The sequence below is a fragment of the Sander lucioperca genome, chromosome 9, assembly GCF_008315115.2.
Source record: "Sander lucioperca isolate FBNREF2018 chromosome 9, SLUC_FBN_1.2, whole genome shotgun sequence".
NCBI classification, from domain to species: domain Eukaryota; kingdom Metazoa; phylum Chordata; class Actinopteri; order Perciformes; family Percidae; genus Sander; species Sander lucioperca.
This window is the reverse complement of record NC_050181.1, coordinates 37,290,452-37,309,877: the sequence shown is the minus strand read 5'-3', so window position 1 is coordinate 37,309,877 and position 19,426 is coordinate 37,290,452. Positions and strand designations below refer to the sequence as shown.

The following is a 19,426-nucleotide window of genomic DNA, read 5'->3' as shown; positions in this document are numbered from 1 at the left end:
CACATTCACACACCAAAGCTTCCTACTTCGACTTGCGGACTGCAGGAGCCGGGATCGAACCGCCGATAGTGGACGAGCCGCTCTTCACCCTGATCCACAGCCGCCAGTTATATCTATGGCTGGAACGTTACCGCTGAGCCTCTGCTGCTAGATGGATTAATGTTTGTGCTTGTGTAAGAAAAAGTAACTTGACCATGCATTGTTTTTTAATTTAATTTTGTCCAAGTATTTTTTTTTTAATGATGGTGTCCTACAAAAGCAAAGAGAAAAGCTAAAGTTGAATTTCACTGATGTCAAGTACCATAGACGTTTACAGTCTATGAATGGTACTCTGCTTAGCTAACGTTAGGTTAGTTAGCTACTTTTGGGCAACCGGACCAGTTTAACGTTTTGGTTTTCCACAAGTGTTTTAAGCTGCTTTCTTATTGATGTGGGATGACAATGTTAACTAGTTCATTCAAATTCATATATTTAAATGACAAGAAACAGCTAACTAGCCGGGAAAGTAAGTAGTTAAATGTAGCTTAAGCTAATCAGGGCTATTAGCCGTGGCTATCTCTATAGGCTTTTAAAGAATTTGGGTCTCTTTAGCAATGTTTTTAGTTGTAACTGCAAAATAAATGTTCTTTTTTTCTCTTAAAATTATACATTTCTATGGCATGAACATGTTTATGGCAATTTATATGCCAATTAGTCAGATTCTAGTGTTAACTAAGTTTTAATTAAGTAGGCCTAACTGCATTTTGACTTTGCAGGGCAGCATGGGTTCGGCAAGTATTTGTTACTTTTATAATAGTAGTTTTGATTTTCAATTTTTATATATATAGATATATTGTTATTTTGAGTCAGCATTGGATGTGTGTACTTATCCACTTGGTTGAAATGACACACCTACGTCTTTTTGATTTCTCTGGTCTGTCAGGTCTTTCTCAGTTAGGCTATCTGAGATTTTCTTACTAGATAGGCCTAATAGAAAAGTGAAATTGGATTTGAAATATCAAAACAGTACATTTAGGATCTGATTCATACAGCTGAAAGAAAGTGTCAATCTTTCCAAGTTTGTTTTAGCATTATTTATTCATCCACTTTCTAGATTTAGGACAAACCTGCTGACAACAGTGACTCGGCAATGATCTTCATCACTGGGAACCAGACAAACTACAAGAAAGAAGTTGTATCTTGGCCAAGCAACTGGTAAGTGTTCAAACACATACTGCCCAGTCTGTTTGGCACTGATGGGTATACCAATCTAATAGACCTACTGTACACTTGCCTTTGTCTCACTTGTGTTCAAGCAAACATCACAGAGATATCCATAGGGATCTATTCCTTCCAAATACACAACTCCTTCAATGGGTTTGTGAAATTAATCAAAGATAAAATTGGGAGACACTTGGCTATTTAAAGATCCTTACCACTTCTACTGCAAAATTTTAAGATTTTAAGCCATGACAGATTCAGCTTTTCAGGCTCAACTCTGCAAGTGACTTTCTATCATTCCAAATTCCATGTCCAAAAAATATGTTGTAAGTCCTATACCAGTCTACAAAGTATGAATCAAGGGCAAAGTGGCACATCTTTAATGTAGGAGATATTCACTTACACTCATGAATTATATACAAATATAAAAAAGCTTTCTTTTCTCTACTCTAAAATTTGTCTGTAGGTGAATTCTTAAAACTGTTGAAAATGCAGACAGCTACTTTTCAATGCTTTATATTGCTGCATGTCTTATGGTGATTGATATTTGATATTTATTTATTGTACGAGGAATACCTCTTGAGATGTGTCATCTCATTTTCGAGAGGGTCCTCGGTAGGACTGGACAGTACAGAAGACAAGACATTGCAGTACAACATACACATTCACTCACATACAAGCTCCCCCCCCACACACACCCATGATTATGATACTGGTCACAAAATTGAGCAAAATGGACATCCTGTCCACATCATCGTCTTCGTGTTGATGACATTTTGGCAGGTGCATATCAAGAAAGGTCTACCAGCTGGAGCACTATCATTGCTGTTGGGTTTGCCATTGCCTTTAATAAAGAGGGTAAGCAGCTTTTTTGTCCCTTTGGAAAATATGAGCCCTCTTTTGACAAAGCAGAGGCTTTACTGTTTTAAGATGTTGTAGCAGTTTTTCACCAGTTGAGGGCAGAGCAGGACAAAACATCTCAGGATGCTTGAAAGAACCTGAAATGGGACATTAAAATTATAATGGAATGAGGAAAAGCAAAATGTATTTTTCTTAACTTAACCCCAAATTTGCAATTAATACTTAACTGATCTAAAAAGCATTAACAAATCTAACTATAAAAAAGAATCTGTTACAAGCTTCTACAAAGTATGTCTAACTGTCTTTTTTTGTCTCCATATCTCAACTAGAACACACAAACTTAATTGAAATTGAGAGGGAAACATTTATAAACACAAAGGAGGCAAGATATTAAAGTTTCTGGTGAGAGCCAAAAACCAATCATTTCCATGGTCATTTCATTGCTGTAGCACTGTGCACTGTCTCACGTTTCCACCAGAGGAGTTGACCTAATACAACAGTGATGCTTGGTGCAAATACTGCAGTCGCTCAAGGAGATAAGCACCGATTACTTTGTGTCAAAAATAGTGCCTGTTATATGGCACGTCATTTCATGTTTTCCTATATTTTCTGTCGTCCTGAAGCTTCCCTCTGTAGGATGTTGACTGTCACACTGCTGCTTCAAGTGAAAACAAGTGGAGCAATCTGAATCTGATATCTGCCCCCTTCACTCATCACAACATGTTTTAGAAATGCATATCATTGGCTCCTACATTTAACAGAAGAAGAAGATTAGAATACTGAATAATAAAAGTCTATTAAAACTATAGGATTAGATGTTCAAATCTATCTTAATATATATTTCACCACTATACATTGGGCATGATTTAAATATTGGTTTCTATACCAATGACATATTTGTATATTTTGCATCCCTTCCCTGGGGAACACTGCAGAAACTGACTTGAATTTAGACTTAACATTAGTAATGGGGTCACTGCAGGTCAAGCTCTTTAAGGAAATGGGAGAGCTGACCAAAAACCTAAGGGACTGAAACAAATTCCCAGTTGTATCTTTACATCTATCTTTACAAAGGGAAGTTTGGGGTCCCCTGCTGGAGCTGCTCCCCCCGCGACCCGACACCGGATAAACGGACGAAGATGGATGGATGGATGGATCTTTACATTCTTCACAAGTCCTGCAGTCAAGAAGCCACCTACGTGACACGTCACAAATGCGAACGCCGGGCACCGTGAGCTGAACTGTCACTTGAAATCTCCCATGGTCCGTGGTTTCCCAATGGGTCGATAGGAATTACGTTTGTGAAATGTAATTACATGGAAACAACGGACCATGGGAGATTCCACGTGACAGTTCAGCTCACGTTGCATGGTGCCCGCCTGTATACGTGAAAGGTACTGTCTTTCTAAACTATCTTTTTAATAAACTGTCTGTACACTTACAAAGTTCTCAATGCTTCGATTGACATGTAGGGACCCTCATTATGCTACCGTGGAAGTGTGGTGCTATTTTGAGCCTTGTTAGTGGTATAGAAATAGCGATTTCTTTTTACTTTACCCTTGCCCAGACGACTAGTGTTATAAGGTAATTAGCGGTTTGTGATAAAACTGGTCACATTCGATTAGCATGAAAACAAATCCCAGAGAACGGTCGAACTCGGTACATGTGTTATTAAAGGTGCTGTAGGTAGGATTGCAAAGATCCAGGACTTAGCCAAATAATTTGAACATCGACAACTTCTCAGTCCCTCCCCCCTTTCCGCTAAAGCCCAAAACGGTCTCCTAAGCCCCTCCCCCCACAAGGGAGAATGAATGCGTGTGCATGAGCAGTGATTGACACACAGTTAGTCACCCCCCCTGGCCCTGATTGGTGCATCTGAACAGGGAGCGGTGGATTTTTGCAAATCACACTACAGGCTGTAGGTGGTGCCAGAGGAGCCAGCTCTTTTTAAAATTACCTACTTCATGTAGTTCTACTGGAACATAGGGTCAATTTCAGCAAATATGACAGAAAGTTAGTTTTATAAGTCTTACCTACTGCACCTTTAAACCCTAGGTTCATTTTGCGCTGGATTTGTCCTTTAAGTTAAGGATAATGTGATGACCCCAGCCTCCCTGCCACTAGGTGTCCCTGTGTTTTTTTGCCGGGGTCTCGTGTGCTGATTACTGCTGACGAGCTGCACCTGGCTCCTGCTGTCAGCAGTTCACTCTCTCGGGCAGGCCTGTGGCATGACGCGGCTGCATGTATTTTTTTTTCTTCTTATAATTTAAAATCTAATAATTGATTTTGTTGTTTAAATATATGTTATCGCTTGGCAGCCTACTCTCATGTTTTCCCCATTTTTGTCACAGCCTATGAGCCGGGTTGTGAAACAAAAACGGGGAGAACACGGATGAGCCCCCATTTGTCCCAACCCGGCTCTATCACACAGGGGGGCCGTTATCTTGTGTAAATGATGTTAAAGGCCCTATGACATGCTGATTTTTGGATGCTTTTATATAGGCCTTAGTGGTCCCCTAATACTGTATCTGAAGTCTCTTTCCCGAAATTCAGCCTTGGTGCAGAATTACAGCCACTAGAGCCAGTCCCACAATGAGCTTTCCTTAGGATGTGCCATGAGGAGGAGAGAGGGGGTGGCAAGGTGGAGGGTGTGGCTTTGACCAACTGCCATGCTTCGCTTGTTTTCAAGCCATGATGTCTCTCTCTCTCTCATGATGTTGATTTTGATGCTATCATAAAAGTGCCTCTAGCACTCCCATTCAAAAGGCCATTTGACCGAAAACGAGAATACGGTAAATCTTAAAAGTGACGCTTCCGTCCTAAATATGCTTTTAAACGAAAGTTTGACTCGGGTACATTCACAAAAAGACCCTAGGTTGCATTTTGGCGAGAGTTACGCTTTAAGAGGTGCTACAAACTTGAGCAACTAATTTCACTTCACACAGCACAAAATTGCTTTTCTTTCTCTTATATGTGACACACTGGGAATTTCCCACAAGCTGCAGGTACTGAATCATTTTGTGCACATCAGAGTTATCACTGAGCTCCAGATAAGAGCCATCCAACGTGCATTTTACGACTGGTGGAGTGATAACGCTGTATTCTTAGAGCACGTTCTATGCTTCTTACCTGTCCATGGATGTGAAAAACAGGTCTATCTGGATTCATAGCTGTAACTTTTCTTTACCCACCAGATCAACCTAGTATTTTCAACACGTGCCTTTTTCAATTTTATACCTCCTTGTCGAGGAAATAACACTGTGTGAACTGTGAGACCATTTTTGGTGGACTCAAGTTGCACTCATACGTATATGTGCTGGTGTAATAAAATCATTGGGGGAAAATTCAGCAGCTTGATTGTGATTTCATGGTACATTTCATGTTATTTGGTGAATCACCTCCAGAAATGTTGAATGTATCCTTTCCCTTAATCCTAAATATACCTATGAGTGAATGTAACTCTTCTTGCCCCTCAGTCACATGCATCCAAATGGACACGATGATACGGATTTACAGTATGATATCATCAGCAATCTGCAATAATAGCACAGCAATTATCTGTACTGAACTGCAACCTATTAGTGATATCCAGATATATGCTTGTCCTGGTTAGATAATATCTGCATGTACTTTGAAACTCTTTAATCTAAGATAGAACAACAATAAAGATAGCAGAGCTCCGCTGCTATGCAATTCCTTCTTATTACAGTACTGATAATACTGGGTTTTCTGTCATAGATAAAACTAGATTTTAATGCAACAAATACACTTCAGGCAAGGGCTTGAAAGAGGGATAGTATGACTGCATATGGTTTAAATAGAAATGGATCCATCAGGCCTGGTACTTCATGAATCAGAATCAGTGAAACTATAGTCTCGCATTGCCAGATCTATCTCCTCGACACATTCTCACTCCCATCTAGTAAAATACGGACGCTTGGTCAGGTGCCTTTGTCGTTGTTATTGACGTTAAAAGTCTCCTTTAGCGTCATATAACGCGTTTTAACTAAACGCACTTGGTCGGGACTATTGGCGTCCCTTTTGATGTAGTTATGTTAAGGAAAAGCTCCGTGACACGTGGGAACGGGACGGTTGAGTTTAGGAAAAGGTTGTGGGTGGGCTTACGTTTCCCTGACACGCGGAAGAATGGGACGGTTGGGTTTAGGAAAAGGTTGTGGGTGGGCTTACGCTTCCGTGACACGCGGGAATAACGTGATGGTTAAAGAAGAAAGCGACTTTAGGTAACATGCAGGACACAAACCCCGGTCTCCTGGGTGAAAGTCCTGTTTTTGACCCATCCGCCACCCCAACCAACCTCCTTACGCGGAATTTCGTCCTTACATACTACTTGCTAAACCCCATGTAGCTGCTGCTCTCCCCGGTACGTTATACAAACACGCTGAAGGGCGTTTTTTTTGTCGCTTGAGACGCTGAGAGCCACTGTCCAAACGTCTGTATTTTACGAGTTCGGAGTGAGAACGGGTTGATCTCCTCAGCGCTGCGGAAGGGAGCACTGGCAACAGGAGCATACACTCCTGGACAGTAGAAAAAACGGTCAGGGGGTTGTTTGCATTTCTTTAAACCAATCGTAATTACTTGGGTGGTGCTGAGCTCCGGACGCAGCGACGGTGGCTCTGCAAAATGGTCTGAGGAAGGAACTTGTTTAGGTGGAAAATTTGCAACCCGTAAAGCACATGTGTCAAACTCAAGGCCCGCGGGCCAAATCCAGCCCCTTGCAAATTCTGATCCGGCCCGCCTATCAATTTAGGTACACAAACATTTTTGGCCCACCTAGTTGTGTGCCAAACCAAAAACATGGGAAACTGTTTTTCAACTAGCAATTACGCGACACTCAAAGCAGAATTTGGCAAGTTTGCCGACTTTGAGACTCAGAAATTCCCACAGAACCAGATAGTTTTCATATTCAGGTTGCGAAACAGGTTGTTGTGAGTCAGCTGTGTGGTAGCCTACGTAGAAAATGTAATTATTGTTTTGCTTGATTTGCTAAATTTTTAGGATGGCTTTGGAACGTTTTTGCTCACTTTTTCAGGGCTTTATGTGGACCAAACTGTAAGTGAGAAGACTATATTAGCACATGCAATAATTGAGTCAAAAATATTTTACTTTTTTGATTAAATAAAAGCATGTCACTAAACTATACATGTCTGCCCCTTGATGTGATTCTCTTTTTCCAGTGTGGCCCTTAGTGAAATTGTGTTTGACACCCCTGCCGTAAAGGAAAACGCCACATACAATATTAGATGAAGTTAACTGTTCACACAATGCATTAACCTGAGCTATTTAAATTAGCTGGATACATGGTGGAATAAATTTGCTCTTACCAGTGTGACGCTGTGTGTACTTCGTCCATAGCAATCCCGCCAATCAGTCCAAAACATCCCAGTTTGAGAGTGAATGCAGTAAACATATTCTTTGTAAATCTTTACAATCATTCCCCCAAAGAACCAAGCAGGCCTGCCTTGTTGCACGGCCCAGAGTTTAACGTAAGTTTACACAAAGAAAGCGGAAGATTCAGGGACATTCAGCGGAACTTCCGGGCAGCACCGGAACAATCCCGTAAATTAACCGTCGTCGATCCAGACTAATGAAACCATAACTCACACTGGCTCCAAGGGGATTCATTTTACTAACCTCAAACCTTTTACTGGTTTATAACCTTATGTATTTATTTATTTTTCAACATTAGAGATTCTTGAATTGTATTCATATACTGTAAAGACTCTCTGAAAGCCCACATGAGCTGTAAAATTAATGTCTGTCTCCACAAAGTGTTGACATCTAACCCTTCAGAGCTGCTTCAGAGTTTGATTTATTCACATTATGTCAGTTGTAGTTTATACTGAAAATTACTCCCAGAGGTTCGCGCCATATAAAAATGCAGGCCTGATTCTGAATTACTAGGGGACCCAGAGAAAAAGAAACTTTAAAAAAATCAAAAACAAAAATATGTCATGTCTCCGTCTACTGATGTCTGATGAAGGTAAAAATGTCAGAAGAAATCATCTGAAGAGAAAAGAAAATGGCTTTCAATTATTTGAGCTCCCAGATCTACAAATGAGGCTGAGTCCCGTTCCCTAGTGTAACAATACTTTGAAGTCGAGAGAGTGATGGGAGGATTGTGTTGATGGTATTCATTCTGAAAACTAGACTACAGACTAGTGATTCTACTTTTTCTGAACTCAAGTATCATAGCTCTGCTACTGAAAGAGTCCCTCCCCACTGTGATAATAGTTAGATATGTCTTTACAAGTGTGCATGTTCCTCGTGTGTTACTGCTCAGAGAACATGTTACGTAATTTCTTTGCTTTATGGTGTGTATTCTTCGAAACAGATGCTCCTAATTATGGCTATAAAGATGAGAAACGGTAAGCCGTGGTGAGGTCTATAGAAAAGCAAAAATAAATGGTCATTGTTCAACTTTAGTAATAGATGGAAACTCCACAGCAGTGAGTGTCTCACAAAGAACACAAAGAATTGGAGGAAAAAAAAGTTTACGTACTTAAATTGAATTTAGAGTGAGTTTTGTAAACGTATGGCAGACCTTCTAAGAAGTGTGAAATGGCAGTTGTGTCCCTTTAAAACAAAGCAATGCCCACTTGCAACCAAATTTCATGACAATCCATCCAATAGTTGTCGAGACATTTCACTCAAAACCACTAATGTCGACCTCATGGTGCTGTAAAAGTCAGGGGATCACCAAAGTATATGATTCATCCTCTGAGGACTATGAATAAAGAGCTGTATCCAAATGTCGTGGCAATTTATCTAATAGTTGTTGATATATATACTCTGCCGTCCGTACAGCCACACTGCTAGCACTGCTAAAAATAAACATATTTTGAGAAATGGCACAAATATGTTTTGTCTGGTGCCTCTCCTGTTAACTGTCTTATGATGGTGGGGCTCCCAGTCCCCAGAACTGAGTGGGAAATAATTATATTTACCTATTGATATTCATAATAATCGTGAAATAATCAGTTTGATTTCAAGCATACAGTAAGTGAAGCTGATGAGTGAAGAAAAGAGCTTCCCTCATCAGTGAGTTTGTATCACCCTGAGTGATGGATCAGGCAAAAATCTCTTGAAACAAAACTTAAGCTTTATACTGAAAGGTCTGATGAAGTTAAAAACGTGACTTTCTCCACCTTGTGCCTTTGAAAGCAATAAAAAATAATAGCTCTAAATCAGCCCTGCCCAACAAAAAATGAATGTGAAACCACCCAGGGAATCAAATCCTTATCATGATATCAAAGGTCACTCTAGGCTACCTGTAAACAACTTTGAGTAATTAATATGTCAATGAGTCTTTGTTTTGTGCTGATTGGCTCCTCCAGCTGTCTGCTAAATACTTGATTGGACAGTGATCAGCTGGGTTTGGGGAATACAGTTGTGTGAGATAGCCTTTCAACTTTTTCCCTTATAACAGACTCAGGCGTTCCTCTCAAACATCAAAGCCTCAGAGAGGAACGTATTGGTCTGGTTGTGTATTTTTTTTAATCCTGCTGGATCGTTTCACTGTAATTTCATCAGCTTCTGCTCTCACGTTGGAATTATGACTCTGAATACAGACCAGGTAAGACAGATTTGTAATCGGATAACTGGGTGCAACTACTGGTTTGTGGGTGAGAGAATGATTCAGACTGTAGTGTATAGAGTTTGTGTAAAGAAAATTAACAGTTTTAAAGGAGATTAAAGTGGATGTGTATTGATTTGATCAAATGCAAGTGTGGGATTGAGCAACCTGAGTTTACAACACCCAAACTGAAGATATGAGTCATACTGTTTAGAAACAAGCAGTAAGAGCACACAGGCTTGTAGCACTCACTGATGTAAACATGTAGTACAATTAACTTAACATGATCAAATGTAATAAAACCCAATAGTGTAATAACTTGACCAATAATGTAATAAAATGTCCTGACTGATATTGTAATAACATCTTTTCAATAAGAATCACTGTTGACTCAGATGAAAAAGTATATTTCTTGGAGATTGAATCGACTGTTTTGCCCATCGCTCGCTCGCTCTCTTCACCTGATAACAACGTACACACTTACCATCTGTTGTAAATGTCAACTTCTACATAAAGTCTAGAGTTTATTAACCTGACGAAGCCTTCATTGGAAACTGTTTGAAAAAGAGCAGGCACTTTCAAAAAATACCTGGCAGGCAGCAGGAGAAACGCTGCTGCATATATTCATCAGCATCGATGTATAATAATAACTGGATACCGGATCCAAAATGGCGCCTATTCAGTTCGGCAGCGCAGTAGTGTGTTTCTCCCGCTGGCCACGCTCGCGAGTTCACGCTCAGGCCATAGACTTTACATTGTGGTGACGTTGCAGGTTTTTAAGTCTTTTCTCAGCTCTAGGGAAGTTTTTCACATAAAAAAGTCCATGGAAATAAGAATTCATAATAGAAAGTCATAATCAACCTTGTTTGCATTTTTTGGTGTCCTGGCTTGGGTTTTACAGATGGCTCTTTTACAATGGTGGCAATGGGGTGTAAGAATTTGTGTAAAAATGTGACCGATGACCGGTATGGCCCAAAGAGGCCAGAGTAACCTGACTCCAACTCTAAGGTCACTACACCCTCGTTTTAAGTGCTTGTTTACTGGTAGATCAGAAAATAAAACTCAAGATTCATTCAGTTAAAATTATAACAAGCTTTAGTGAAAAATGATATTGCAATTACAATTGCGTGTACACGGATCAGATATTACAAGACAAGTCTATCTTTCTCCTAGCAAAACAGACAGAGTCCCGTCTGGCATCTGATGCCGCTATCTTAAAAACCTGTCCTTATATCCATTTCTGTCCCATCGTCTTGGTGGTGCTGTTATCAGTTTTGGATGTAGTCCAGAGCTTCTCGGCTCCACTCGGGCCCTTCCACGATATCGCGCAATGTACGGAATGTTACTTGGCTCTCCCATTTCCCAGGCCGAAACACACAAATTGTTACTGTTGGGATTTCTAGGTTGCATTCCATTTACCAAAAATATATACACTGGTTACAAAATGTTTTACGATGTTCATATTACTGAATACCTGTGTATTTCTTTATCTTCTGCAGACTTAAGGGAGCTGTGAGAGCCAAGGCCACTCCATAACTTGTATTACACTTCTCGCCACTTGCGAAACACTGGCCATTGTTCCCTGCCCCCCCCCCCCGATCTAAGAGTTCTTCGATTAGCTCAAATTATCTTCCCAATGTCCTGGTACTCCTCTTTCAAATTATATCTGCCAGATGGCTTTTCTCACAAACAGTCAGGAAGAGCAGACAACAATGGCCAGTTAGGATTTTAAAGCTTCTACTCACTTTATTGACAAAATATATCCTACAGGGGTAAATCCTATTTGGGCCTCAGGGGGATTTTTTGTTTCAATACTGCGAGTGGCCACTGGAAACCAAAAATGGCTGCAAGGCTGAGTGAACTTCCTGAGGGCCTGAACTTTTCTTAGAATACACCCATGGCCTGGACAAAATGGATTTTCGTGTGATATGTGATTCTGCCATTCTTTCAGATTATCGAGAGAATCCAGCTGCCCTGCTAGATAAGATCACTTTTTTTTTTCTTTATCCGTCAAAATCATCAGTTTTGAAAAAAAAGTGACCCACCTGAAAGGTATTACATTATCGGCGACAATGTTATATCAGTCAGGACATTTTATTACACTATTGGTGAAGTTATTACATTATTGGGTTTTATTACATTGTCGATCAGGTTGAAATGTTATTATATCTTCAGGCGTTTTTACATTTTCAGGAATTTATTACATTATTGGGTGCTACAAGGCACCTCTTCTTCAGACCCATCGCTCAGAGTAGTTCTTCGTTTCAGGTTCATGGTGGGATGGACCTCATTGACCTCCTGCTCAGGAACACAGATGAAACCACCGGTTGCCATAGCAACCAATCATGGACTATCACAATTCATGAAGTGAGTACGGCCGTCATTCTGCATAGTCCGCTCCTGAGCAGAGTCACTCAGGGGACAACATGATCGCCACCACAAATCTCATTATCGAAATCTGACTGCAGAGTGTGATCTGGATTCTCAACAGGGGTCATGGGTTATTGAGCTGGATCTTGGGATATATAGGAGCTCATTCAGTTTCATTGGGTTTCTCTGTATGGTTGCAACTGTGACTGACATCAATGAGACAAACAGTCACGGGAAAATGCGCTCAAGGAATTGAATGACTGGTGTGTTTGCGTTCTTGTCTGTGCTTGTGTGGGGATATGGTTAATTGATTAAGCCAGGATATCCAGCAGTGGTGGTGTCATGGGGAAATGCTTGCATACCCTCTTTCCCCTCAGACCCTGAGCACTGAGGGAAGTGCTGCTGATGACTTCCTGGACTCCCTGCTGGGTGGGAGCGTCTCCTCCTCGGCTCCAGCGTCCCCCCTGTGGTCCCCCTGCACCACTGACAGTGGCATCAATGAGGACACCCCGACAGATCCCAAAGACAGCTATCACCCGCCCTTCTGCACAGCCTTTCCAGCCTTTAATACGCAGTGTTTCCCTCAGCCTCCAGCTCCGGAGAACAAGCCACCACCAAATGAAAAGATGTCTGACGTTTCCATTGATCTAGGTAAGACAAGACTTGGAGTAAAAAGGAAAAGTATGATGTATAATACTAGCCTTTTATACTGGGAAAAAAAGCTAATTGTTTCAATAGTGAGCATAATGTCACGTTAAGGCTCTGACACACCAACCCAATTATCGGCCGTCGGACAGTCTGGCGAGGTCGGTGACTCAAGTGTGTTCCGTGCCGTCGTCAGTCGGAGGAGCCGTCGGCCTTCATTTGGGCCAATTTGACTTGTTGAATCGGCCAGTGGGCAGTCGGACTCAATGACCAATTACTGGAACTGACGAGTGGGCTGAGCCTGACGAACGCCTCTCAAAATCTGACAGAGGTCTATTCCAAGACAAAAGCATAGTTTGTGTTTTTGTATAAATGGTATGGGGCAATTTTGTGAATCATCACCTGCTGTTTTACTGGTTCGATCTGCAGGCTGGGAGTCCGATGAGCAGTTGGGCATTGCACACTACCTCACTAGGAACCAAACCTCCCCTCTGTCGTCCAGTCAGGCTCTCACGGTGAAGGACCTGCTGCTTTCCAGTCCGGGACAGACAGTAAGGAGAGAAGAGTTGAATATATCTGTTAAAAGAATGAGACTTGTTAAACTTTCTTACTAATGGGGACATTAAATAAAAAAATATTTCAGTCTCAGTCCTCTGAATAAATGAAATATGAATGAACTGTACGGTCCATTGCTTCTCTGAATAATTTGACCAGAGACATTTTTGTCATGACCTGTCCCACTCTGAGAGCAATAGAGAACACTTTGCACAAAATGAACAGAATTTTATGAACTGCTCCACTCCAGTGCCGCCTCTTGGTAAACTGCACGGAAAGTCACTGGAATATTCTGTCCATCTGGTTCGCAGGCGCAGCGATTCCCCCAGCATTCCCTGCAAGAGCTTGTTCTTAATGAGGATGAGAAGAAGCTTCTGGCTAAAGAAGGGGTGAACTTACCCAGCAAACTGCCCCTGTCCAAGGTATACACACACACACACACACACACACACACACACACACACACACACACACACACACACACACACACACACACACACACACACTCTTACTGCGTTTTACTATCTTTGTGGGGACCCGTCATTGACATAATGCATTCCCTAGCCCCTTACCCTAACCTTAACCATCACAACTAAATGCCTAACATTAACCCTTACCCTCACCCTAACCATAACCTAATTATATACCTAATCCTAAAACCAAGTTTTAACCCTCAAACAGCCCTTTAAAGTTGTGGGGTCCAGCATTTTGGCAGCACAAAGCTGTCCGGACCCCACAAGTATACTGTATTCCCAGTTTTTGGACCCCACGAATATAGTTAAACACACACACACACACGCGCACACACACACACACACACACACACACATACGTCCTCCTTTCTCTGGCACACACATGCATGCATCAAAATCTGAATCTGTAGCCCCAGTTACACAACCTCTACCAGTTGCCGCCCCCCTCCCCCACCCCTCCAACCTAGTTTCCCCTCTTATACCCCTTTCTTCTTGATTCTCTCTTGTCCCTATCCTCCCATGTGTTTCATCACCCTGACAAGTTTGAAGAGAGGGTTTTGAAGAAGATCCAGCGGAAAATCCGCAACAAGCGCTCAGCTCAAGAAAGTCGGAAGAAGAAGAGGGAATATGTTCAAAATCTGGAGGGAAGGTAGGAGCCGACTGCACTCAGCATCCTCATTCAACACGATATTATCTCTGCAAACACTGGCCTAGAAAATGAAACCTGTATTTCTAGTCATCTGTTGTGCTCTGAACTGAAGCACTCTATAATGAACCAGTTTTGTCATACACTTGATTAGGAAGGGAACATTTTTAAAGAAGAAAATGTCCAATTTACAATTTTTTTTTATCATTGTTGATGAAGCAGACTTCATGGAAGCTTTAACTTTTGCTGATAACCAGTGTTCGAGTGTTTTTCTTATAGAAAAATATTTTTGATAATTAACATTTTCAACCAACGGTCTCCCGCAATTGCAATTATCCTGATTGTAAATAAAACATATTGTAGATTGTGACCATGTACAGTACCAGTGGTGGAAAAAGTATTCAGATCCTTTACCTAAGTAAAAGTACTAATACCACACTGTGAAAATACTCTGTTATAAATAAAAGTCCTGCATTGGAAATGTTACTTAAGTAAAAGTATGTAAGTATCATCAGGAAAATGTACTTGAAGTATTAAAAGTAAAAGTACTCAATGCAGAAAAATACTCATTTTAGAAACTGGAAACGATCAAAACATTTCTGTTAATCAACTAAGAGTTTAATCATCTAATCATTTCAGTTGTACCTCTAGGCCTTTATGTTGTTGGGTAGTTACATTTATAATAAAACATTGTGTTTTTTTTTATAAACTAATGTGTTTTATGTGCAAAAACCTAATTTGTAAAGTAACTAAAGGTGTCAGATGAATGTAGTGGAGTAAAAAGTACAATATTTCCCTCTGAAATGTAGTGGAGTAGAAGTAGAAAGTGGCAGGAAAAGAAAAGACTCAAGTAAAGTACCTTAAATTTGTACTTAGTTACATTCCGTGACTGCCATATACATATGGACTAATAGAAGGTGATTGAGTCATGTCTAGTGTAGCAAACATATTTGTAAAAGAAAATTATGAAATAGGTAGCTAAGGACTGACACATAATGAAGAAAGAATGTAAAGAGTTTCCAGCGCAATCAGAAAATTGTACATAAACAGTGCAGCTGTGTCTTAGCCTGATCTGGGGTAGGACAGAAACACAGTATAATGTGATAGCCAGCAGCCCAAACTAGCAGCTGAACCGCTCTGTGTTGCAGCTGGAGCGGGGATTAGGCGGAAGTTGAAGATGCTGTGTAGATGCAACATCTCACAATAGAGGGGCAGGAGGTTTTGCCAAGATGGTGCTCAGTTTAGTCCTCCTCCTCCTCCTCCTCCTCTTCATCTGCCTCCAGGCTGTGCAGAATGAGCCCTATCACACAGCCAGCCTTTGTCACCAAATTTGTTAATCCTGCCTGCCTCCCCTATGTTGGCTCTTCCTCCCCATCACACCTCCGCAAACAGTGCAGAGTGGTAGAGCTTGTAGTTTGATTCATATGTTGATGCAGCAATATCCCCACATGACTCAGTGTGTCAGACCAGTCCAGGTTTGATTATCAGGGTCCCCTCCCGTTATTTGTAGGACTGCTTGATCTTACTCATACTGACCTTTAGATGATTGTATCACTGGACTCTAAAACTTGCCATCAGTGATTCATCTCAGAATAGTGGAGTCTTCTGAGACTGTATATGTGTTGCGAGATAACACTCAGACGGACATTGGCAAAGAAAGAAACAAAGGGGAGACAATACAACATTATAACACGGTATTATATGATACCCTTCTTTCCTCATGTTAAATATATTTCCCCTCTCTTTCTCTTCTGTCTCTTTCAGGGTGTCTGCATGCCGTGCTCACAACCTCAAGCTGCAGGGAAGGGTCCAGCAGTTGGAGGAGACCAACAAGTGAGTCCTCAAATCAGCCAACAAGGGCTGCAACTAATGATTATTTTCCTTATTGATTGCTCTTTTTGTTACTTTCAATATGGTTTTTCTTTTCATAAAAATGACAGAAAAATTGGAAAATGCCCATCACAATACATGCAATCAGCAGTGATGTAGAACAGAGAAAAGGCTAGAAGGCTGGAATCACTGACTGCTGTCATAATTATTTTTGTTTAATAATGACTTAAACCAATATTCTGCCATCTGAAATGATAACACACATATGACAGATTTCATCAGCTGTAGCTTATTAATTAAGCTAACGTTAGCGCCGTGGTTTGGTTAGTAACACAGTTTCCAGCTGACTTGTATTAAAATAAAGACCCTGTAAAACGGGTATTATATATGCTCTTGATGGTTACATACATGATATCCCTCCCCTACATCACAGCTAAGCTACTATCATAAGAGGGAGAAATATGTCATTGCTGACTTTTGCCTGGGACATTCAGTTTCAGCTTCAGTCTTTTAGCACCATATCACAGCTGCTTTTTACAATAAAAAAGTGTCAATAACAGCAATCCTGGCCCTGATATTACTTTTGGTATTAGTTTAAATATATGGTGTTTGGTTTGGTTGAAAACCAACAGGTTTCTAATCACAGCCATCCCCAGGTACGGTGGCTAAGTTATGATTGGACAATCACTGTTAGAGGGGAGGGGTTTAGCGAATGGTCAGTAACGCACTTGAGCCAACCGCTGCTTAAAAAACAGTTCCACAAATGCACCTCAGCACCCTCTTTCAATCGTCGCTATTCCTGTCACAGACTCCATTGTAGGCACGATCTCACAACACAGGAAATAAACCCTACAAAGTACCCTTTGAAGTGGTGCCAGTGATCACAGACGCTGAAATCATTAGGCCTATATTTCAAGGAACCTGTGGCCCCTTGTGTGAACATTTTACACAGTCTCTTTCATCGTCCTGCCTGTATTTGTATTGCAGTGATCTGCTGGAGCAGCTAAGCCGGCTACAGGCTCTCCTTCCTAACCCAACACAGAGAGGGACCTGCATCCTGGTGAGATATACAACACAACACAACACTGAGTTACACGATTGGGAATCTGCTTAGACAGCATCATCTGCAACAACTAAATAATAGATAAAGGTATTGATATGTAATAGACACTACAGTGCCTAACCTGAGCACATCATGAAACCAACTTTTATTTGTGTATTTCATACCTGTCTTATTCTATTTTAGCGGTTTCTATATATTTTCTTTACCAAATGTTTGTCAACGATGTTTCTCAAACAATTGTTTTGAACTGCTTTTTAATGTTTTCTGTAAAGCACTTTGAATAGGCTTGTTGCTGAAATGTGCTACTAAAGATGAAGCTGCCTTGCCTCAACCACTGCCTGTGCTCCACTACTGCTATGATTACCTTTAACATTTAAATGGAGAATGTTAGCACCTGCGCTCATCTTTTGTGCCAAATTGTATGTAGGTCATGCCTAACAACTCAATTTCCTCTTCCCCTGTGATTTCTGTCCTTTCCCTCTGTCCTCTGTCCTCTGTCCTCTGTGCTTGGCCTGTTTTTGTCCTGCCGTCTTTATTCATGTCCAGGTTTTGCTCCTCTCCTTCTCCCTGCTCATATCCTCAAATCTTCAGCCAGACCCCTACAGCCAACCCAGCCAGGAAGAGTACACACAGACCAAAGGTGTGTAGACATACACACACATACACGCACTTTCTCTCTCTATAACACACACAAACACACACTCACTCCTCTCCACCACGTCTCTGCCCCCCCAGTGCCGTCCCGCACCCTGCAGTCGACGGACGAAGGGCGAGACGTCGCTCCTCTTCCTCTCTCCTCCGTCTCCAGGGGCTTTGAGGCCCTGTGCAGGCTGATGGGCGGATCTCCCTGCGGTAGATTTCCAATCCTCTCACCACCACAAGCACCGGGACAATCACTGATCTCCTCGGGACCCCCAGGAGGAAAGACCTAGCAAAAGAAAAGCAGACTTGCTTGCAGGCGCAGCATCTAAATGAGCAGTTTGATTGCTTTTCAGCATCTGTTTCTCACTGCAGAGACTGAGTGAGGTGTTATGTTGTGTTTGCCATCAGCTCCAACACACAATCCGCTATAGTTAAAAGATTTAACTGCAATTTACTCACTTAGATGGAGGTCGGTGAGGAGGTCATCCAAACAGTCGTCATTTTTTCGTTTGCTTTGGAAAACGGAGCCTCAGGGACCTGGTGGAGCATGTATTATACATATACTACTGCAAGATGTAGACATGTAGGATCTGTTAAACAACACAAATGTATATTCACTGCTGTATTTTATTATTTACTTTTAATGTATATGTTGAAAAGTTTCTCCAAAATGATTTGCATTTTTTGTAACAGTTCAGTGCAATGCAGGCAAAGCACGAGATAATTAAAATGTGTACTCCAGTGAGTTTTGGAATGTTTTTTAGAGTAATGCCATGTAATAATGAGGCAACGTGTGAAAAACTAAAATGATTTGGCCACAAAGAATAAATTACTTCGAGCAAAAGCTGCTGGATGACTTATCACTTCAAAACAAACGTCATAATAAGCTCCGTTTAATGCCAGCTGTCAATATGGGAAAGTGGGCTTGGGTTTAAAAGAAATAGTGGATATCATATCTCTATTTTAGAGCAACAGACTTAGTTGTTATTATATTTGTGGAGATACAATTATTGGCTGGACATGTCTCTATGTAAAGTGCCTTTCTCTATTGGGGTCAAAAACATGTTGCAAAACCTGCTGTTATTTAATGCAATTAAGGGATAATGACTGACTGCCATCTGTTACATGAGGTCCATCCATTAAAAGCACTTCAGTGGTTATTCTTGTCTCTGGTTCGCAGGTGCAGCACCTGACATAATGTTCTGTCTCACATTCTGTCCAGAACATTGTTTTCTTCCTCATCTCTATTCATGTCCCTAATACAAAACTTTACTCCACTACATTCATGTGACAGCGTTATGTACTACTTACTTTGCAAATTAAGATGTTTGCACACAAAACTTTTAATTAAACTACCCAACAATATACAGGCCTACAAGTCCAGCTGAAATGATTAGCCGATTAAACTCTTAAGTTGATTGACAGAACTGTTTTAATTGTTTCCAGTTTCTAAAATGTGAGTATTTTTATGCATTCAGTACTTTTACTTTTAATACTTTAATTACATTTTCCTGATGATACTCACATACCTAAACTTAAGTAACATT

General features: G+C 41.0%; 1 protein-coding gene across 3 annotated transcripts; it reads left to right on the top strand.

Annotated features, from left to right (window-relative positions):
• The first annotated feature begins 931 nt into the window (after positions 1-931).
• Positions 932-19,101, top strand: LOC116037440 (cyclic AMP-responsive element-binding protein 3-like protein 3-A). 3 transcript variants are annotated; one of them, XM_031281345.2, is made up of 10 exons: positions 932-1,194; positions 11,924-12,022; positions 12,403-12,676; positions 13,100-13,221; positions 13,537-13,647; positions 14,241-14,347; positions 16,109-16,177; positions 17,162-17,234; positions 17,784-17,877; positions 17,973-19,100. In XM_031281345.2, exons 2-10 carry the CDS (start codon positions 11,936-11,938, stop codon positions 18,167-18,169), a joined length of 1,134 nt encoding a protein of 377 aa, XP_031137205.1. In that variant the 5' UTR covers positions 932-1,194; positions 11,924-11,935; the 3' UTR covers positions 18,170-19,100. The 3 variants fall into 3 exon arrangements, with proteins under 3 accessions (XP_031137205.1, XP_031137204.1, XP_031137206.1); XM_031281344.2 differs by lacking the exon at positions 932-1,194 and adding an exon at positions 9,482-9,655; XM_031281346.2 differs by lacking the exons at positions 932-1,194; positions 11,924-12,022 and adding an exon at positions 9,482-9,655 and having other exon boundaries at positions 17,973-19,101.
• The last annotated feature ends 325 nt before the right edge of the window (positions 19,102-19,426 follow it).